Source organism: Capsicum annuum, chromosome 2 (assembly GCF_002878395.1).
Source record: "Capsicum annuum cultivar UCD-10X-F1 chromosome 2, UCD10Xv1.1, whole genome shotgun sequence".
Taxonomy (NCBI): Eukaryota; Viridiplantae; Streptophyta; class Magnoliopsida; order Solanales; family Solanaceae; genus Capsicum; species Capsicum annuum.
The window spans coordinates 79,892,262-79,913,667 of NC_061112.1; the positions used below are offsets into that span (position 1 = coordinate 79,892,262).

General features: G+C 34.1%; 1 protein-coding gene across 1 annotated transcript; it reads right to left on the minus strand.

The window, feature by feature from the left end:
- Window positions 1–10,405: 10,405 nt before the first annotated feature.
- Window positions 10,406–21,203, minus strand: LOC107858639 (casein kinase II subunit alpha-2). Its single transcript, XM_016703383.2, has 10 exons — window positions 20,647–21,203; window positions 20,409–20,538; window positions 18,032–18,226; window positions 16,748–16,905; window positions 14,937–15,027; window positions 14,663–14,728; window positions 11,495–11,577; window positions 11,348–11,411; window positions 11,194–11,262; window positions 10,406–10,830 (listed from the first exon to the last, which is right to left on the minus strand). Exons 1-10 carry the CDS (start codon window positions 20,985–20,987, stop codon window positions 10,771–10,773), a joined length of 1,257 nt encoding a protein of 418 aa, XP_016558869.1. The 5' UTR covers window positions 20,988–21,203; the 3' UTR covers window positions 10,406–10,770.
- Between the last annotated feature and the right edge of the window lie 203 nt (window positions 21,204–21,406).

Genomic DNA, 21,406 nt, shown 5'->3' on the forward strand with positions numbered 1-21,406 from the left:
TGCTGCTATTGTTTATGTGTTCCGTGAGTTTGAGATTTGGTTAGTACGTATACTACTGTTGTTGTTGTTTATGTACGATTTAGTATAGCTTCTTGGTTGTGATGATCATATCTAATATCTGAGCAACTAACATGTTGTCCACTTATTTCATTTGAATGATTTGGCTGGTACTTTTTGCTAGACTAGTGATAGATGCTGCTATGGTTGTGTCTAAGTTGTTGTCCACTGATTTTATTTGAATGATATGGTTCTACTGCCATGCTACTACTGTTGTTGTTTATGTGTTTCATGTTCCATAATATGTGTTCCATTTTAAGGCCTTGTTTATGATTAGTATGCTACTGCTGCTGCTGCTAGCTATGTAAATGTTTGTCATTATCTTTGAATTTTCTATAGGCTCTTAAAATAGGTCGAGATCCAACTCCAAGTGAGTTATATTTGTACATCCATATACATAATCTTGATGGAAAATCTTTTGTTGGTGAGCGTTCCCGACTTCTACATGTAAGTCCATAATTTATATCATTTTATATATGATACTCTTCTCTTATTTTTCTTTTGTTTTGACATGAACTTGAGTCTATATTAATAAATCCACTTTTTACAGGAAAAGTATGAACAAATTGTATGGAAAAAATTACAGTGTGAATCTAAAATTGATCAATTGAAAACTTATTATGAAGTTGCGGGAGGAGCAAAGAAGAAAAGATTATTTAGTCTTGGGTCTAAAGCTGGCAGTTACTATGGAGATAAACTTTGTGGTTGCGATGCCTCCTCATCATCAGTACCACCTTCGGTTTCTTTACCGACAACAAATTTGGAGGAATTTATGAAGCAATTGATTCCGGCACTAACTACTCATTTTCTTTTGATAGTTATTGAGCATGTTGGTGGTATTAGGGTACAAGAAGGGGTTGTGCTTGATCCTCCTCCTACTAATGATGATGATGTGACGACGTTGATTCCTAGCTTCATAGTCTTTGTAGTCCTTGATCGTGTTGCATTAAGTTTTGATAGACTATTTGTGTGGAAGTACAAAACATTTATGTACGTAGTAACAAATACTAATTTTCATAGATGTTGGTTTGACTTTAGTTTATGTTTGACAAAATATTTGAAATTGTGGGTTTTGAGGCACAATTATTTTGCATTTTGCTATCTATATGAATGTTTGTTATTTTAATTATTCTATAATTTACGTGTTTCAAGTATTTTCCTACAAAATTATTAGCGACAAAAATTTAGCGATTAATATTTGTCGTTGCTACTGAAAAACTTTAGGGACGAAAAAAATTAGTTGCTAAACACGGCTGGTATTACGACAAATAATTAGTGACTAACTTTTGTCGTTGCTACTGAAAAACTTTAGCGATGGATAAATTTGGTCGCTACTCAGCCGACCAAACCATGTTGCAACGGATCAGCAACAAAATATTCAGTCGTAAATTTAACCTCGACGAAAATGAATTTTGGGAATAGCAACGCTATAGCAATGAAATAATCCGTCGGTAACAACAACAACCGAAATTATTTGTCACTAAGGTGTCATAAATTTTGCGACGGAAATCAAAATTTTGTCTCTATGAGGCTAGCAACGAGCAATATAGCGACAAAACCATATCTGTCGCTATTTTCATTTAGCGATGAAATTTGATATGATAGCGATGAAAAATACGTATCGCTAACCACAGTTTTTTTGTAGTGTGTACGTTCAATTGATCAATTGTAGTTGAACGTATAAATTCATCTTTAATTTTTGTTAAATCAATTTAGTTATTAATAATAATGGCTTAATTTGAATAAACAGATGACTAACGTGTTGCAACAGATGACACATCTATTGAAAATTATCAAACAATTATAGAAAATATTACAACAGATGATCAACTTGATGCAACAGATAACTTATCTGTTGGAAATTATCAAACAGATATAGACATCTATTGCAACAGATGATACATCTATTAAAAAATATCAAACAGATAAAATCTCTATTGCAACAGATTACCCATCTGTTGGATAAAGCAATTTTCTTTTCGAAATAAAATAAAGATTAAATGAGCTCAAACGTTTTTAGGATAACTCAAAAGTCAAAAGTCTCTTATCAATTCTTGTCTTTTCAATGACGTCATCTTGTCTTTTCAAATATCAAAATCACCGCCAATAAATATTCAAAATCATCTCTACAATTTTCTCTCAAAAACAAATATTTTTCTTTTCTCCTCTCTCTTTTTTTATTTAAACCAACCGCAATCGTCTCTTCTTTATTTTGTCTTTTCTTTCCTCTTTCGCTTGAGAATTTGAATCTCATCACCACCAGAACCAAAATGATAGATCTATATACATGAGGTATGTGGTTTCACTGGTTTATATTCTATAATATCCTTGTCTTCTTGTCTTTTTCTTTGTTCTTTGCGTGTTTCATTAAAATTTATCATGTCTTTTTTGATAAAAATAGTTATTTAAATTAAATAGCTACAAAACAAAATCTTGTGTATATCATATTATTTTCACTTATTATTTATTTATAAATTATTTTTTAATTAAATAATTGAAGTCATGACCCTTAAGATCTTCCAACAGATAACATATCAGTTGCAAAAGGTTGGTCATCTATTGGAAGAACTCAAAACCTGAATATTATAAACTAAAAATCCTTGATGATGTTTTATTGATATTGTTGTTGATGCTACTGGTGTTGTTCGTATTGATTTTGGCGTGTTGGTGTTGGGTTGGTGTTGTTCGTAATGGTGTTGGTATTGCAACAGGTGAAAAATTTGTTAAAGATAATAATATAGGTCTTCAAACAAATTTTTCATTTGTTGCAACAGATGAAATAGCTGATAGAATAATCAAAACAAATCTCCAATAGATTTTTCATTTGTTGCAACAGATGAAATAACTACTGGAATAAATCAAAACAGATCTTCCAACAGATGACACATTTATTTTAACAGGTTGTTTATCTGTTACAATAGGTGTGTAATCTGTTGTAACAAGAGGGTCATCTGTTGCAATATATGGGTCATCTGTTGGAATTATTATTAAAATATATTGTATTTATTGAATGATATGTTACCTTTTTCAAATTATGCAGAGATCAATTATAATTTTTTTATTTTTTTATTGTTTGTAGATAAAATATGTCTCTCAAAAGAAAAAAAGAGTGAAAATGGGATCAACTTTTGATCGACCAACTTAAAAGGCTAGAGTAAAGATGGGTTCTCGGAGGAATAAACTGCTTGCAGATCGTTGTACTTCATATACGCAAGGTATGTGTTACTGATTAATTTATCGTGAAAACACACATAAAGTAGAATGTTTTGTGAATGTTATTTTTTTACCGATTACGCATTGATCATTAAAACAAGATCTTTCCTTTTACAGTTAAGTTTGGTATATTCGAACTAAGGCAGAGGGACCTAGAAGGTGATATGGATACTCTCCTACAGTCTATGATAGTTTTGCTAATGTTTATATTTATGTGTGTAGTTTAGAGAAGGGATGAAGATTTGATAGCAGTGTAGATGTTTAATAATGCTAGGACTGGTTTTAAGAGTTCAATGTTGAAAGGCCTCTGAATCCTTTTAGTGCAGCAAACAAGAATAGAAATCCCATAAAAATTGCCCAGGTTCAAATTTATATGGATGGATTGCTCGGGGAGATGATTATAGAGCAGAAGGTGTTGTAGAAAAATATCTGCGAGAGAAGAGGAAGGGAGTTGTTGAAGACTATATCATCTCAAACCTTATTATAGAAGAAACATAAGGTTTGAAAGGAACTCGTCTTAAATGCACATTGTAAAATGTGCTTTGAGGGATGATTTTTTTCTGAGAAATTAGGTCTCAAACTTTAAAATGCACACTCATCTAAAGTATAAACTGAAAGTATCCACACCTGTTGTTGCATATCTCCCAACTTTAGATGAGTGTGCATTTTACAGTCTGAGATATAATTTTTGAGGAAAAAAATATCTCTCGAAGCACATTTTACAGTGTGTATTTTAGATGAGTTCTTTTCAAACCCTGTGTTTCTTTTGTAATAAGGTCTGAGATGATATAGTCTTCAACAGCTCCCTCTCTCTTCTCTCGCAGATATTCTCCTACAACACCTTCTGCTCTATAATCATCTCCCCGAGTAATCCATCCATATAAATTTGGACCTAGGCAATTTCTATGGGATTTTCAATCTTGTTTGCTGCAGTGAGAGAATTTGGAGGCCTTTCAACAATCCATTGAATCCTTAAAACAAGTCCTATCACTATTAAACATCTACATTGCCATCAAATCTTTATCCCTTCTCTAAACTACGCACATAAACATAAACATTAGCAAAGCCATCATTAGACTGTAGCAGGGTATCCACACCACCTTCTAAGTCCCTCGGCCTTATCAGTTCGAACATACCAAACTTAACTATAAAAGGCAAGATCTTATTTTAATGATCAAGGCCTAATCGATAAAAAATAGCATTCACAAAATATTGTACTTTATGTGTGTTTGTCACAATAACCTGATCAGTAATAAATATCTCACACATATGAAAGTGGATCCATCCATTTGCACGTACCTTATTCTTTTTACCCCATCTGTTCCCATTAATGACAGAAACAAAACAGTGTTTTATCTTCAGTTCTCATCATGAAGTAGTGTATAAAACATGAAAAGATAGTTTGATTGAATCAACAAATTAGCTACTTGTTGGAATAGATAACTCATTTGTTGGAATTTATCAAACATACAAGTAAGTTGTTGCAACAGATTACGTATCTGTTGGAAAGAAATCAAAATAGGTCTTGCAAGTTGTTTGATTTAATCCAACATATCACTAACCTGTTGCAACAGATAGGTCATATGTTTGAAAGAACTCAATGAAAAGGGTTTATTAATTTAATATAAATAAAAGATTATTAAAAAGGTGAAAAGTCATGACTGTCCATCTTTTTTGTATTTAAATTCATTTTTTAAATTTAAATAGTCAAAAAGTTATCAATTTTATTTAATTAGGGATGTAATTATTAAAAAAGAGGTGAACAGTCGTAGCTTTTTGACTAACACATTCAAATTTAATCCTCTATAAACATGTCCCTTCTTACTCGTTCATTCTACTCCACTTTATTTATTTCTTACATTTTGTCTTTCATTAAAACACTATTACATCTTCAACCACTTCTCTTCAAAGAGCAGATTCCTTTTTCGTCCAGAGGTATGTTTTTTTCCCTTTTGTAAAATTGTCGGACTTTTTTTCTTTCTTTAATTTTTTACGTTTTTTGTTAATGCATGCGTGTTCTAGATAGGGTTGATCCGGGTTGAGACATGGTGATTTTGCACGACACCGTGTGGAAACTTGAAATGCAGATTCATAAACTCCAGTGAAAGTTGGGCGCCATGAGAGCAAGACTACTTCGTGAGATTCGAAGGCTGATGAGGGTCCTGTTGCTACCGGTTGATAATAATAATAATAATAACAATAATAATAATAATAATAATAAAAATAATAATAATAAGGTTATGTTGCAACAGATGAATCACCTGTTGGAATCAACTTCGAGTTCTGTTGACATATGTGAGTCATTTGTGGCAACAGATGACCCATTTGTTCGATTCATGTTGTGGCACTATAGAACCATAAACATTAACCCAACATATGAGTCTTCCGTTGCAACAGATGACTCATTTGTCACAATAGATGAGTCATCTGTTGCAACAAATGACTCATACATTGGATTTATGTCTGGGTGTTTCTTTCCATTGTTGAAAAAAATAGCAGTAGCAGTGTACCTAGATGACAAATTCAACTAAAAAACATATTTTACTTATCAGAGTCACTTATGAAGTAATGTCAGTACGAAATAAAGTTTGACCTAAAAAATTAGTCAAGTAGTAGCAGTAGCGGTAACAACAACAATGGTCAACAAGAAGAAGATGATGAATAAAACAGCAACAACAATGAACAACAAAAATTACAAAGAGAGAAAAAACAACAATGAATAAGAAGAGAGAAAAACACGTTTTTTTTCCCTCCGTTTTTTATTATATTAGGTTAACATTTTGATCAAAGTGTATATTAAAAAATTTCTGGGTTATTCTCAAACTTCCCCAACTTTCTTAATTTATAATAAAGTAACTATCACTTACACTCAATTATTAAAACTTGAGTCGCATACACCTTATTTTAAAACTCTTTTCTCATTTTTAATTCAGTTGCCCGTGAAAGAAATCGAAAGAAGGGAAAAAAAGACAATATATGCATCCGTACACCCGTAGCTCGTGAACATTCATATTTCCAACCCCACCAATTATTTAATACTTATATTTTGGCAGTAATTTGCATATTGTAAATGTAAAGTGGAAGTGGGCAATGACGTGGCGGACAAATAGCATTATAAACCCTAAGTTTATCTTAATTAAGCCTAGACGGGACAAGGAATGCACACAATATACTAGGTGTTTGGCCATGTTTTAGTGTGAAAATAGAAAAAGTTATTTTTATTTTCAATGTAAAAACGACATTTAAAAGTGAAGTTGTGTTAACCATGAAATAAACTGGAGTTAGTTTTGAGCTTTTGTGCATAATTTGGAGTGAAAAAACTATAAACTTTTTGTTGTTTTTAGAATTTTGAAATATTTTCAAAGAAGTAAAAACAATTTTGTCATTTGGGTTTTACGACTAAACATATTTTTTAGCGTTCAACTCCGAAAAAAGTAATTTTTATATGACCTAACGCATTCTATAATATTGTATAGACTTGTATGTCTTGGTTCGCTTGTCTGACCTATCATTCCCAATAATAGCGACTCAACTTTGTGAATTTTAAATTTTAGAATAACAATCTCAAGTATATAAATGGATTTTGAAAATTTATTTCTTGTATATTTAATAAAATTGTAGAGAAGATAAAGATTTGAACCAAAAATACTACTATAAGTCTAACCTATGTGCTAAAGCCTACCTTGCTCTGCCTATAATGTTTAATCTCAATATACAGATATTATTAAAAAAAAATTTAGGGGTACAAAATGACTGCTGATAATTGCAAATAATAACTAGGAATATATTACTTAAAATGTAAATCAAGCAGGCAACCTGCTATAATGTAGAAGAATTTGCTCATGGCAATATTGCATTATCCCTTCTTCTAATATGCTGATTAGAATTACATGATCTACTAAATGGTGCATAATACTACTATTGCTGGACCTTTAAAGTCAAGATGGACATGGTATGGATTTTAATGATAATCCCATAAAATTCAGATTCCTCATAAATCAGAATGGACAATGAAACCCTAGGTTTTGATTTATTTGTGTGATTTTAACTTTACACATAATTTAAAAAAGTAAAATAAGTCTTTTGAATCACTAAGTCTTAAGCTAAAACAATGTACTGAAATAATCTTTAATTTTATGATCTTGATAATGTCATACGAAAAGCTAGAACTAACAAATTATAAAAAAAAAAAAAAAAATTTAACCATCAAGATAAATTTTGCTCACCTCGATTAATTTAAGGCGATCGTTGGCCTCTAAATTACCTAGTATTATTATTTTATCTTTATTAAAATTTAAACTTAAAATCTCATAATTCACAATTTGATTCATTGATCACTAGATCACACTTTCATGCAAGAGGATTTCTTTTTCAAAAGGAGGGAGTATCTGATTTGAGGTCCCTCTTTTCAGTTGAAAAGAACATAACCTGACAGAATGGAGATGTGATTGAAAAGAAAGAAGCCAAATTGGCATGTGTCAAATGAACTAAATGTAAGTCGAGTTGGGTGGAGACTCTGCTTCGTAGGGTTAATTATAAAAATTTGGTCCAGAAGGAGTACAGGAACTATGGGGTCAAAAGGAGAGGACTAGAATCTCATTTTTGATGCCATATGTCTTAATTTTGTTTAATGAGAAACTTGAACTCATCTGTCCTTAAGCTGCCTCCCTCCCCCCACGCCCCCAACCCCAACCCCACGGCAGCCACCACGATTATTTTGGTCCCAACTATCCATTCACTGCCCCTCAACTGAATTGTATATACCATACACAAAGGGTGTGTTTGGTCTGATGGAAAATGTTTTTTGAAAAATATTTTTTTATTTTTTTTTATTTGCTTGTAATATAATTTTGGAAAAATATTTTTCAAAAGGAACTCATTTTTCTTTATTTGAAAAAAAATGACTTTCCTCATGGGTCAAGGTGATACAAGAATAATCACGGAGATGAACTTATGAAATTGCACATCAAATCCGAGACTCGAAGTGTGTAAGTGAAGTGCAAAGAAATACCATATCACACACCAAGAAAGGGCAATACACTATACTCCATAGGCACCTTTTGTCTTCCCTTCATTAAGGGCATTTGAGACATTTCACTTATATTTGTAATAAGTCTATAAATAAATTAGTTTTTAGGTCTTTAGTTCTTTAGTTGGTTATTGATATTGAAAGTTGTAACACTTGAACCAAACTCTCTCTAGTGTGAGGAGTGTACCACCTTAGTTTAGGGCTTGAAAAAGCCATCAAATCCGCAATGAGGGTGATGCTAGGGTGGAATCGCTAGTATTGTCAAACATTGTTAGAAACCTTGGTGCTTGAGTAGTTCACGCCCTCTTGTGTTATTGTAAGAGTGTTGGTGTTGCCTATTACAAGTATTAAGAGTCTTAGTGTGTGACATACACTTAGGTTCTTAGTTCTTGTGAGAGTTGATGTCTCACTTCCTATCCTTACACTTCTTGTAATCGTGTTTGTGTTCTTGTTCTAGTAAAGTCATGTATTGTTGTTATCTTCTTGTTATTGTCTTATCATCTCGTGTTCATCTTGTTGTTGGCTGTTTTTGGTGTAAAATACACCTTATATCATCTCGTTCTTGTGGTACTATTGTTGGCCGAGACTTGTTCCCCTTTTGATCCTCGATTTGTCTTGTGTTTTGTGTCTTGTTTCCGTGTTGTGGGTTAATTCCGTTATCACAAGGGGAATCATTTTCTAGAAAATATTGAGATGTGACTTATGAAAACTTAAAATCAAAATAAACCAAAATATAAATAAAGTGACTAAAATAGATCACCTATTTAATAAGTTATCAAACTAGGCTACACGTAATAATTTATTGCGTTTTATATCTCTTTTAACAGTTTGATAGCGGATGTGTACAGTAAAAAAATTTTAATAAAACATAGTAATAATTTATTACGTTTTACAAAAAGATTTATAAAACGTAATAATTTATTACGTTTATATGATTTGACATAAAGAAGTGATATGATAGTATACCGAATTTTTTAAAATATATATATATATAAATTAAAACTTTATAACTTTTTAAACTTTTATAAATTAAAACTTTTACAATTTATAAATTATAACTTTTTATTACGTTTCTTACCAAAAAAAAATATAAAAAAAAAATTATTATTTTGTTTTGTCAAATCAAGTACCACCTAGCTCACTCTTTTTTATTTTAAAGATTTTTTCTTTAATAAATCGTATTAAGAAGTTACTTTTTAATAAATAAAAACATAAAAAATACATAATTGTAAATTTATTTTATTAATACGTAATAAAAAAATTATATTATTTCTAAATTTGGTTAGATGAATGTATAATTGTTGATGTCACATCTCATACAAACTGGCCGAATGATTAAAAATGTGTAATTAAATATTATGTTTTAGAAAATATATTATATTTTTAATTAGAGAGTCACACGCTCATGTAAAGTTCAAATTTATTTAGAAAAAAATATATTTTCTATTCACCAACCAAACACCATAAAATATTTTTAAGAAAATAAGTAAAGCACCAACTTATTTTCTATGAAAACATTTTTTATGGAAACATTTTCCATTTCCATCATACCAAACACCCAAAATATGCCTTAGGAATTTAAAATTACGGACCCGCGGAGCCAAGTAGGAGGAAGAGAAACTCGGGCTCCGACACCATGAGCAGCCAAGACAGTTTCTCATACTCTTGCTGCTGAAACCTACAGCTACTCTCACGAAAGTGATGGGCTACAAAAACATTTAAACCTAATAACAGGGTATGTGTAGAAGATGCAAGGAGTTCTAGAAATTATTGAATGATATTAAAGTTGCAACACGTTTAACAATAGTCATAACAGATGGTAAAGCTTCAATTATTGTCTTTGAAACAATTACAAGTGAAATGTGAACGTATGGAACTACATCAAGCCGGTGATAGGTCAACATGGCAAATTTCGAACACATTCTCAGATATTAATGCATGGTTCTGTGGTGGCACAGGTCTAAGAGATTTGTCAATGTTTGTATTACATTATGAGATCCTTTTGTTTTTCTTTGGCAGCAAAAGGTTAAATCTCTTCTCAAAGTAGGAAACAGTTGTACATCTATGTTTCTAGTCCTAGAGTCGGACTACATTTGAGAATTGAGATACTAGGGAAGCCATTCATCTGTTCAAAAGTTTCAACACAAAATACACTGAACAAATTCATACAGTTATACCTTCCGAAATCACAAAAAATGAAGAAAAGAAAACAAACTAGAAAACAACTAAAGGAGGAAAAGAGAAAACAAATTGAATTTTGCTTATTCTTTTGGGTCTCACACAGCTAAAAGAAATAATACAGTTAACCTGAAACTGGTACAGATAAGTATCTGAAATAACCAGCAAATCAACCAGGAGTGGTTCACAATAATTGTGTGACACCAGAGAACATCTATGAACCCGCACAGAGTTATCACCTGAAGATTGCAAAAGAAGACTGGGAAACTTGGTCCAGTGCATGCTAAGATCTTTTAGTGAGTGCGGGATCTACTGCTTTCAGAATTTCGTACAGGATAAAAATAAGGATGAGCCTGCAATATAGATCACAATTATAGTAGGCAATGTTTCCAAGAAACTTGAAGATCACATACTAAATAATCTACATCATATTGCCAGGAAGACCCCCTAGACCCCACTTTGTGGGAATATACTGTGTATGTTGTTGTTATTGTTGATATTGCCAGGCAGAAATCAAAGACAACTAAAGGAGAAAGCAGAATCTTCTATTACCAAGTTTATACTTGATCAAATAGCTTCATTTTAGTACAGCAGAGGACTTCATTTATTTGTTTCTTTATTTGATAACTCCAGAGAAAAACTTTTCTTAGTTACATCTGCTAGATATGCAAGTAACCAAACATATTGCTAGAGAGGGAAGGAAGCAGATATTTTACCATTGCTTCTTTTGCCGTCGGTCTTTCCTGATGATCGTAGCGGAGCAGTTTGTCAACAAAATCAACCGCCTAAAAGATGAGCATTGCACATTTTTGGGTTAATATATTTCACCTTATTTTATTGTGTAAGATCAAATGAGACTAGTCTTCTTACCTCGGGAACCGCAAGATGTTGGTTTTCAGCATTAATAAACTTCGCCCATGGTTTTCTGCTGTGTCTGAATGAACAATGAAGATATTTAATTATTTTGCAGATAATGGTCCATCGCAAAAAGATAGCATTAGGGTTGACAATACTAACCGTCCAACAAGGGCTGCAAGATGAGGATCCAATTCCAATCTATACTTATTTAGATATGAGTTCAATTCATCGGTCCCCAGAACCTGATAACCGTAACATTGAAAATCTTTTAAGGGGTTTCATTTCAAAATGCAAATACACAGTTTAAGCATATTTAAACTGGTAATCTAATATATATCTTTGGTCATTTCACCTTCCAAAATAATTTAGAATTCTTTCAACACCCAGTGCAGCAAGGATGATGAATAGTGCATAAGCACTGGCTGAACTAATATTTGAGTTAAACTTCCATTTTTCCAGTGAATCACATCCTTACTATGGGCTAGGTGAGCCAAGGGTGGTTATTTTTATCAGACTTCCACAAAAACAAAAAAATGAGACTCCAATGAGCATGGAACTACATAATTCTTTAGAAAGCAGACAGAGGTCTGAATTCAAGAGTGACCCACCAATAAAATATCTAAGATGCTTGGCCAAGCTTATGGTTAGACTAATTTAATGGTACACATCAAATATAGGTATTAAGACTAATTTAATGGTACACATCAAATATAGGTATTAATATGGGTACATGCAGCCTTGTGCTAATTGCGCAGAACATTCTGAAGTATCCCCTCAGAACATTTATAATGTCTTTTCTTTAAAGAAGACATTTATAATGATGTCACGGCCATCCATCAACGCAAATAAAAGATCCCTGGCCTGTAATGGTGTTGGATGAAACACCCCTTCTAACATTTTAAGCTTTTAGATGAGGTAGTAGACTTAATTCAGAATAAAACTGTTGACAGTATAAGCAAAGAAGAATTTGGAAATTCAGCAAGGGAAGAGCGATAATTATGGGCTGAAAACTAAACTGATCAAAACAGTATTTCAGTGGCTTCTCTTTTAGGTTTACGGCATTTCACTCCTATTTTCTAAAAATGATTTAAGCCCCTATAAGAAGTAACTGCTAAAGTTTTGCTAACCCCCCCCCCCCCCCCCCAAAAGAAAAAAATAAAACCACAAAACCCAGAAAATATATTCAAGAAATGAAAGAGAAGGTAGTAGACAGTTTTCTGGTGTCTTCCTGTGCACAGAGGATTGCAAACCCTCAAGTCTTCTGTCAAAAATATGTTCGCTCTTGGAGAGGGAAAAATAAATGAAGAACTTCCATTTTCCTGTTCACCTCAATATTCCCAAGCTACGTGGTATCATAAATGAAAGAAGAACAGTCTAAACAGCTATAGACCATTCTTGTCCAATTATTGATAAAATCCTTTTAGGCAGGAATTATGGGAAGACCATATTTACTTAATATGGTGCCATGTGTCAAGTATTTAACGTTCATCAAGAGGTTCCTTTGTACTAGGAAAGGTTAACAATGATTTTAGTAAGCACTGTGCAAAAAGGAATGCAAGATCAGATGTAGGCTCTCGTGGAGATTGTGGTTTCCTGAGCATGGATGGGTTTAGAAGGAATAGTTTTGACTGAGGTTGACGGAATCATACAAGTACCAAATGAGCTTGATTATATTTCTGTTAGAACTGAATCTTCAGATTATTTGAAGTGGAATGTGCAAAGAAATGGGAACTACTCAATTAAGTCCTGTTATAGAAAGTCTTGCATCCTCAAAAAGTCCTTTTCCTTCTTGGCGTTGAAATTATCCGGTCTCTAAATGCTTGTCACAAAGTATCTTGTTGAGTTGGATTTCGGATGTTGTAGAGGAGAGACCTGCAAATTTGCAGAATGTTTCTTTTTGGAAAGGTCTCTAAGTCATCTGGGGTAGTGGTGGGGTAGTGGTATGGACTGCATACACTTTACCCTCCCCAGACCTATGTGTTTGTGTGATATCTCGTGACTTGAGCCGGGGGTCTTTCGGAAACAGCCTTTCTACTTCATCAGAGGTAGAGGTATGGACTGCGTACATCTTACCCCTCCCAGACCCCACTAAGTGGGAATACACTGGGTTTGTTGTTGTTGTTGTTGTTTCTTTTTGGAAAGGGAGGTTGAAGATAGAGAGCATCTTTTTTCACTATCTGGTTAAGGAGCCTATTTTAAATTATTTTTGGGATAAAATGGGTGATGCCATCAATCATCAGGGAAATCTCAGCATATGAACGGGAAACAGAAAGCTCAAGAAGATCTAAAGAATAATTCCTGCATGTGTCTGTTGGACAATTTGGAGAGAGAGAGAGAGAGAGATGTTTTGAGGGAAAAAATTCATCCATGCGCATGTTGAAGTACGAATGTTTATGTAATCGTTTTCCCTGGTATAATTATCGGATGTACATGAAAAGGAAAAAATGATGGACTTGATTATTTAATTGCAGAAAACAGAGGCAATGTAACTTATGGAACGATATCTTTGTACATCCTAACACTATTCTATCGATTGGTAATTTACAATAACATAATACTTTTGCATATTGATTTCCAGAAAAAGAAAAAGCAGGGAGTTGATGACCTTAACAAGTATTAGAAAATGTATGGGATAGTAGGCTTGTACAGCGGTAAAGGAGTTGAGCAACAATATCACATGGGTAATAGGACTGTATGCAAAGGTCAATTTACCATAATGACAAAATTGTAGTGGTCGTCGGGTCCTGAAACTCGTCTTGGGAGAAGATTGATAGTGATACATTGATGATGCTTGACAAATACTGGCACTTGGACAGACCAGACCACCAATTTCCATGCTGTCTGATCTTTCTTGCATTTGACATTCCTCCTGTCCCCTCCCCTCCCCTCCGGTTGAAGCTTATTTCCTTTATTCACAGCTTGGTCTCATTTTTATGGTGGACCTGTTTAACTTCATATGATGGGTTGTGGATAGAGAAAAATGGACTCATGTTTAACTTCATACAGTTGGTGCAAGTTTTACATGTAAACCATAATTTCCTTGCAAATTGATCGAGCTTGACTTGGAACAATTTGAGACTATCATTCTATCTGGGACGTAATCATAATCACAATAGTACAATTTCATATTGCCTGTGAAAACCCTTGATCTGGATGAATCAGCATTTACTAAGATTCTCCCAGACTTGGTTCCCATTTACCAAAATAAGCAAATAAAAGATGAGACTTAATTCCCAAAGCATGTATACTATATACTACTAAAAACAATGGTAGGCTTTTGAATCAAAAGGCTACAATGATAAACTTCATGGTGGATATTCTACATACCTTCCCGATCTTCACAAGTTGATCATAATTGTCATGTCCATAGAAGAAAGGCTCCTTCCGGAATATCTATACAGCACAATACCTTAGAAGTAAGCATCAAAGAGGACACCTTAACACACAAGTAAGTTCTGACTTTTGGACCTCAGTATCTGCCATTCATGCACGATTTACCATAAGACAAACAGTCATGAATGGCATTATGTAAGTACCAAGTCATGGACCAAGATTTAAAAAAAGTAAAAAGCATAACCCATGCAAGAAGATAGTTGCTAACCATTCCTGCAAACATACAACCAAGACTCCACAAGTCCAACGAGTAATCATAGTCTTGCAAATCAACAAGTAGTTCAGGACCTTTAAAATATCTGCAACCACAGAGAGGAGACGAGTCTTTAAAAACTACAGTGCGAAACCAAATAAGCCCTCCCTAGTTATTTAAATTAGTCGGACTGGGAAAATTTCAGTAGGATTGGGAGAAATATTTAAATTAATCATGAGAACTAAAAGTAGTTTTTGGTGTTTGAGAAGAAAAAAATACAGAAGGCATATGCAAAGCCACACAAATAACGTAAAAAAAAGTGCATGCTACAAACCAGGGCCGTATTATCTCTATTATGACAAAAGCAAGCAAAAGCCTGGGATTCTATACTCACTCAAGCGAGTTAATTATAAAATCTAATACAAGTGTAACATCTAAGTGGATGAGGGAATGCCCAGAACTATAACAGATCAGAACTATAACAGAAGTAGTACCCATTCAATAAGATTAATAAATAACTGATCGACCAAACCCTTGTGCTCTGATTCTTCAAAGCTAAAAACCTCCCTTCCCTTCCTAACCCAACAAAAATCCTTACCCAACCTCCCTTCTCTTCCTAACCCAACAAAAATACTTACCCAACCTCCCTTCTCTTCCTAACCCAACCCAAATCCTTACCACGCCTCCCTTCTCTTCCTAACCCAACCTCCCTTCTCTTCCAAACCAACCCAAATCCTTACCACACCTGGGTACCTGATCCATAAAACACACAAGGATATGCACTTCAAGATCCATTTCTTGATTAAAATCATCTCTGTTTCCCGACATTCCATTCCTATCAAAATGAACTCTTGCTCTTAGACTGCTATCTTGAAAAAAATCCAGCACATACGTTTTTGAGTCACGGAAGAACTGGAAGTACAGTTTTCTACATATGCACAGTTTTAGTAAAGTTTTCTAACTATACATTCCCAGTTCCCACCACAGTTATCCTCTTACATTCTAGAGCACAATGACGCAATAAGTACATGGATTGCCTCCTAGAAGTTCTAAGCATAATCTTTCTTGTGTTATCATCCAAAATATGCTGCAAACTATCAACAAAAAACCATAATTATTTCTTCACTCTCAGCCATTTGAATCCTCAATATCAATCTCATTCCATAAACCAGTATCATTTCAAAGCTCAGTCATTTGAATTAAGATACACTAGGTTTTCACTTCATCCAAAACAATTAAAAAGATGTGCATTCTCCAACACCAGATGGAGCTTTGCTCATTGCCAAGTGCAAAAGGATTCAGAGAGGATAGTGTTCAATTGGTGATGCCAAAGGCAGTGACAAACCCTCTGGGGTGCTGAGAAGGACATAGGATGAGGAAACTCCAAAATACTATTCAAAACAATATCCCTTTATTATGCACGCTTTCGAATGTAGGCAAGGAGGACATAATCTCAGGTGTTCTAAAGTAATATTTAAGTTTGATGCAATACACAATTCAAAATATGTTCACAAGTTTTGTTACTTTGGTGTAGGATGTCCAATATAAATTGACACTTGATGAAGTTCATAGACTCCTAGCATAGCTAAAGGAACTATAGTCTTCCTTTCTAGATCCATGCACCCCGTGGGTGCTTTAGTATGAAGAAATTTCAATTACTTAACCCGAAAAAGAAATGCTAACGACTACAAGAAAACTGAGGTTGCTGCCCCCACTAAATGAATAAAACCAGTGAAACAAGAGAAATCCATTCTAGCATTCAAATGTTAAATTATATGATTTTAAACATCAGAAGACAAATGATACAAACACCAGAGAGAACGAACCTAGAAGCCACACGGACATTATATTCCTTCCCAGGATGATAAAATTCTGCAAGTCCCCAATCTATTAGCCGAAGTTTCCGCTGCTCATGATCAATCATTACATTGTGGGGCTTCACATCACGGTGCATAATACCTTGAGAATGACAATAATCTAATGCCTGCAGGGGATACAGTAATATTTGAATTTTCAGACGAGAAACCTCAAGAATATATCAATTGCAAGGCATAATTTGGAAACATGCATCATCTGGAAAATGAGAAGAACGAAAAATATGAAATAACTCTGGCCATGACACCTGATGCAAGTAATAAGCAGCTTAATAAAGAAGAGATCTAAGAATTTAATAGTCGAGTCTTTAACAACAGCAGCAGCACCTCACACAACCATATCACGATCCCAGATTTAGCAATACACATTTTGTTCCATTATAACACGTCTCATTCTTATGCCCAATAATTTATTTTTCAATTCTGTAACATGTTATATTTTTTCTTGTACTCGAGAAATCTCAATAAATTACCCAGCAGAACAGAATAATACAAACCTCAGATGATGTGTTACCTATCTTTACACCCGAATATCACCAATCAACAGAAATCAAACGCACGTGTCTTATTTACTCATAACAGAAAACAAGGAGCTCTCAATCGTGTCATTTGTTGCTCTTGGATGAAGGAGCTTACCCCAATACATGAAATGACACAATTAACTTGTAAAACATTACCTGTCTAAGTCATACTCCCATCTCAAGAAACGCGGTCTAATTTGACTTGCATGAAGATTGAAAATAGATATGTGGTTACAGCTTTTCGTTTTGGTGGTGTCCAAGTCAGCTTGCATGCCCATTAGATACATTATTATATTTAATATGAAAGACATAATTTGACATAATAGTTTCAAATATGAAGAAATGAGAGTTCAGTAAATGGGAATAGTTCAAAATGTCACGAGGATTAGTTTTTCCCACTTCAGGAGAGAATTCAACTTCTGGATGAGATAAAAACGAAAATAGATCATTACGCACATAATCACTCTGTGAAATTTGTTCAAAAAGAGTAGTGAAATTCATTATTACAAAAAAAAATTATTATCTCAAGGCAGTTTGAACAGATCATCTTCAGGTTATATCTTAAAGGACATTCAAAGGGAGCATCATGTATAGCAATAATCTAACATCTCTGTAATATGTTGCAACTGCCCATAACCAGTCAGAGAAATATTGAAGATATACAAAAACCATAGATTTGAGAGGCCTTAAAAATCCACATCAACAGAGAACTTGCCTTCAACAGCTCATAGATGTAATATCTAACGTCAAAGTCAGAAAGAGTTGGATAAAGAACTTTAAAATCTGTGTTATTCACATATTCAAATATAAGACTTGGGGTCTTCGATTGCTGATCTCTGACAATATCAAGTAACTTCACAATATTGGGTCCACCACAAAGATTCTGCAGTATCTTAATCTCACGCTTGATCTGCAGTTAGTGACAATTAACAGATAAGTACCTGTGCAAAATAAAGGTGCAGAGATATATTGTAATAAGCAAAAGAGCATGATTCAGAGTGCCCATGAGAAGACAAATGCACAGTTAAATTGCAGATAGATGATAGTTCAGCACTCATAAGTAATCAAGAGTTACTACAGTAAGTTAACAAAACAGAAAAAAGTTAAAAGATATACACATTAAAGAACTCATTTGGCTAAAGAATGAGAGATAAAGAAGGCTAAAACGTGGAGATATCTGATGAGCTTGAAGAATATCAATAATACATTATACTTAGCTTAGAAACACAGAACTAAAAAATCACTAACTTGTTTTTGAACATTCTAGGAAACTGGTTCGACTCAGGATCATAGACACAATGAGATCAAATTTGAAGAACATCTACAAAACTTTTTTATGTTTAACAAGCTTGGAGGAGAAAAAACTAAAAAAAAATGTAAGCATGTAGTAATAATATGACATTACGGATACAACAACATCATTGCGGAATGTGGTAAATTAAGCTCCAGAAGGTGCAAGTAGTAGCACACATCGAGGACAAAATGAGAGGTCGCTTGAGATTGTTTGGTCATATCGTCAACCTCAAGACGCACCAGTCCCTACGTGTGAAATCATGGTGAGTGGAGACCTAAAATCACATTGAACAAAGTTCTCTTGAAAGATTTATAAGCTCTTGGAATTCCTATAGCAGACCCTAACTTGCTTGGGATTGAGGCCTAGTTGTGTTGTTTTGTGTTGTGATAATTTAATGTCCGATTAGAATATCACCAACTGATATTGTTGTTGGTTCTGGTTTTGTTCATCTTAGAAATGAGGTTTTACAAGCTTCTGCTAAGATTTTTGATGTTTTCTCTCATCCAGTTGGATTGTTTTCTTCCTTTTCTTTTTTTAATAACATGGTGTCCGAGACAGCACTTGACTAGTTCCACAGGGTACCTCCTACCTCCAACAAGCACGGATGCTAGGTAACAACGAAAATAAAATTGTTTATCTCCCGGGCTTTCTTTATTAAACCAAACTTACTTCAGATATGGTACAAATAGAAACTAAAAACTGTAAACCAAAATGCAACATGAGAAGGGATTACTCCTTCAACTAGCTGTATCCGACATCTCTTATGGTGTAAGAAAGGATGCCTTCCAAAGCTTTAAAAACATGTGCGTTAGTACTGATCATACTTCTAAATGTAAGTGGTCGGCGATGTCAATCGTGTCGAGTAAAAGCAGATGTCTTTAAGAAGAAATTACATTAGTTTGTGCAATCACAAAGAAACAAAGTTTTAAGTTTGTTGTAAGTTCACCGAAGTTAACTTTGGGAAAGGACTGCAACTTTGAGAAGCCACTAAGGGATCGTTCGGTAGGATGTAATAGAGAAATAAAGCATATATTAATTTTGGTACTAATCCCTTGTTTAGTACAACTTTTTAACCTATGTATAACTAATAAACACCCTATTGGTATTATCCTATGTATAGGTAACACATAACAACCATGGTATTAGCAATACATGGGTTCTTAAGGCATGCATAAGCATGATTAAAGATACAATTGCCCCTAAAAGTGTACAAAACTAAAGAACGTAGAGGTTATTTTTTATACATGAGCAATGTTTTAGAAATTATGCAACGCATGTTATTTTAAATACACCAAACCTGAGCAGGGATAAGAAATAATGCAAGCATAACTAATCCTCGCTTTACTAATCCCAACATTATTAATACACTCTATTTCAGCACTATTCTTTTACATCCTAACAAACATCACCTAAAAGGTTCTGCCTGCATGCAGAAAAAGAACCCTTAAAATTCTGTTCTAATCATTCCCATTTCACCTTCTGTTTGATTCCAAACTTGAATGGTAGAACACATCTTTCAAAATGCAAGAATGTCTTCCTTTTTCATATATCAAGCTGATTTCCAACATCTAAAATGAGCCTAATGTATTTCATTACTTGCCAAAAAAATGAGCCTAGTCTAGTTTAAACTCATATAACGAACTAGCAAATGAAACATTATCATCCCTCAAGCTTCAATACAAGTCATCCAACAATACAAATTCAGACAGAAGCATCAATTTCTACAATAGAAACTTATAAGCTAGCATTAACATTGAATACGGATATATAAAGAAGCAAAGAAGGGAAAGGACCAAACCTTTTTCTTCTTGACTGGCTTAAGGATTTTGATGATGCATTTTTCATTATTAGTAGTGTGAATTCCCTCAAACACCTCGCTATACTTTCCTCTCCCAACTTTCCTTACCACCTCATAATCATCCTGCTCCCTATATATAAGCACCAATCAACAAACACAGAAAACATCAACTTGGTCTAAGCAAAATCGAAATCACCTAAAATAAACAATAACAAAAAAAAATAAATGAAGAAATTACCCCCATTGAACAGTAAGGGATTCATAATCCCAATACTCTTTAGGTCGGATCACATTGATATCCGTATAAACCCGGGCCTTAGAAGGCGCACCGGGACGGCGAATAGATTTTCCAATTTTCTGAGCCAGGGCTTCGGATAGAGTCGCCGACGGACGGCGAAGCGAAGAAGAATAAGAAGACGGCGGCGGAAGAGAAGGTGATTTGTGTTTCTGCGAAGTCTTGGAGGAGAAGAAACGGAGGAGAGAAGGGAAGAGGAAGGAGGTCGCCGGAGAAGGAGAGAGAAGGAGGCGGTGGTGGTGGAATTGTTGAAGAAGGAACAAGTGATAAGGCCGTACGGCCATCAAAGGGGGAAAGTGTAAATGTTATATAACACCCCCCAATGGATTATGCTTGTAATGGAACCCTCTTTGCTTTCTCTCACTTTGCATCTCATGCGTTTGTCTTCATCTCATCGAATCCAACGGCGTCGTACACTCGTATCTTCTCAATATCTTTTCCCTTTTCTTTTTTTCGGAAAGGTTTTTGCGTCTTCTAATTTCATAATGTACCATTGGCTTAAATATTTTGAACGTCTTCCAAACATGCTTCTTGTTCTAAAATTTAAGAAAATGACTTTCATTCGTAAAGTAAGGAAAACAAAAACATTTTCTAGAACTTTCTATCAACCTCATCACTCGACTCTCCATCCCAATCTGTGACTCGACTCTTGATTCATATCCTGACCTGGATCTCAACTCACTACCTCAATCTTGATTCCCAA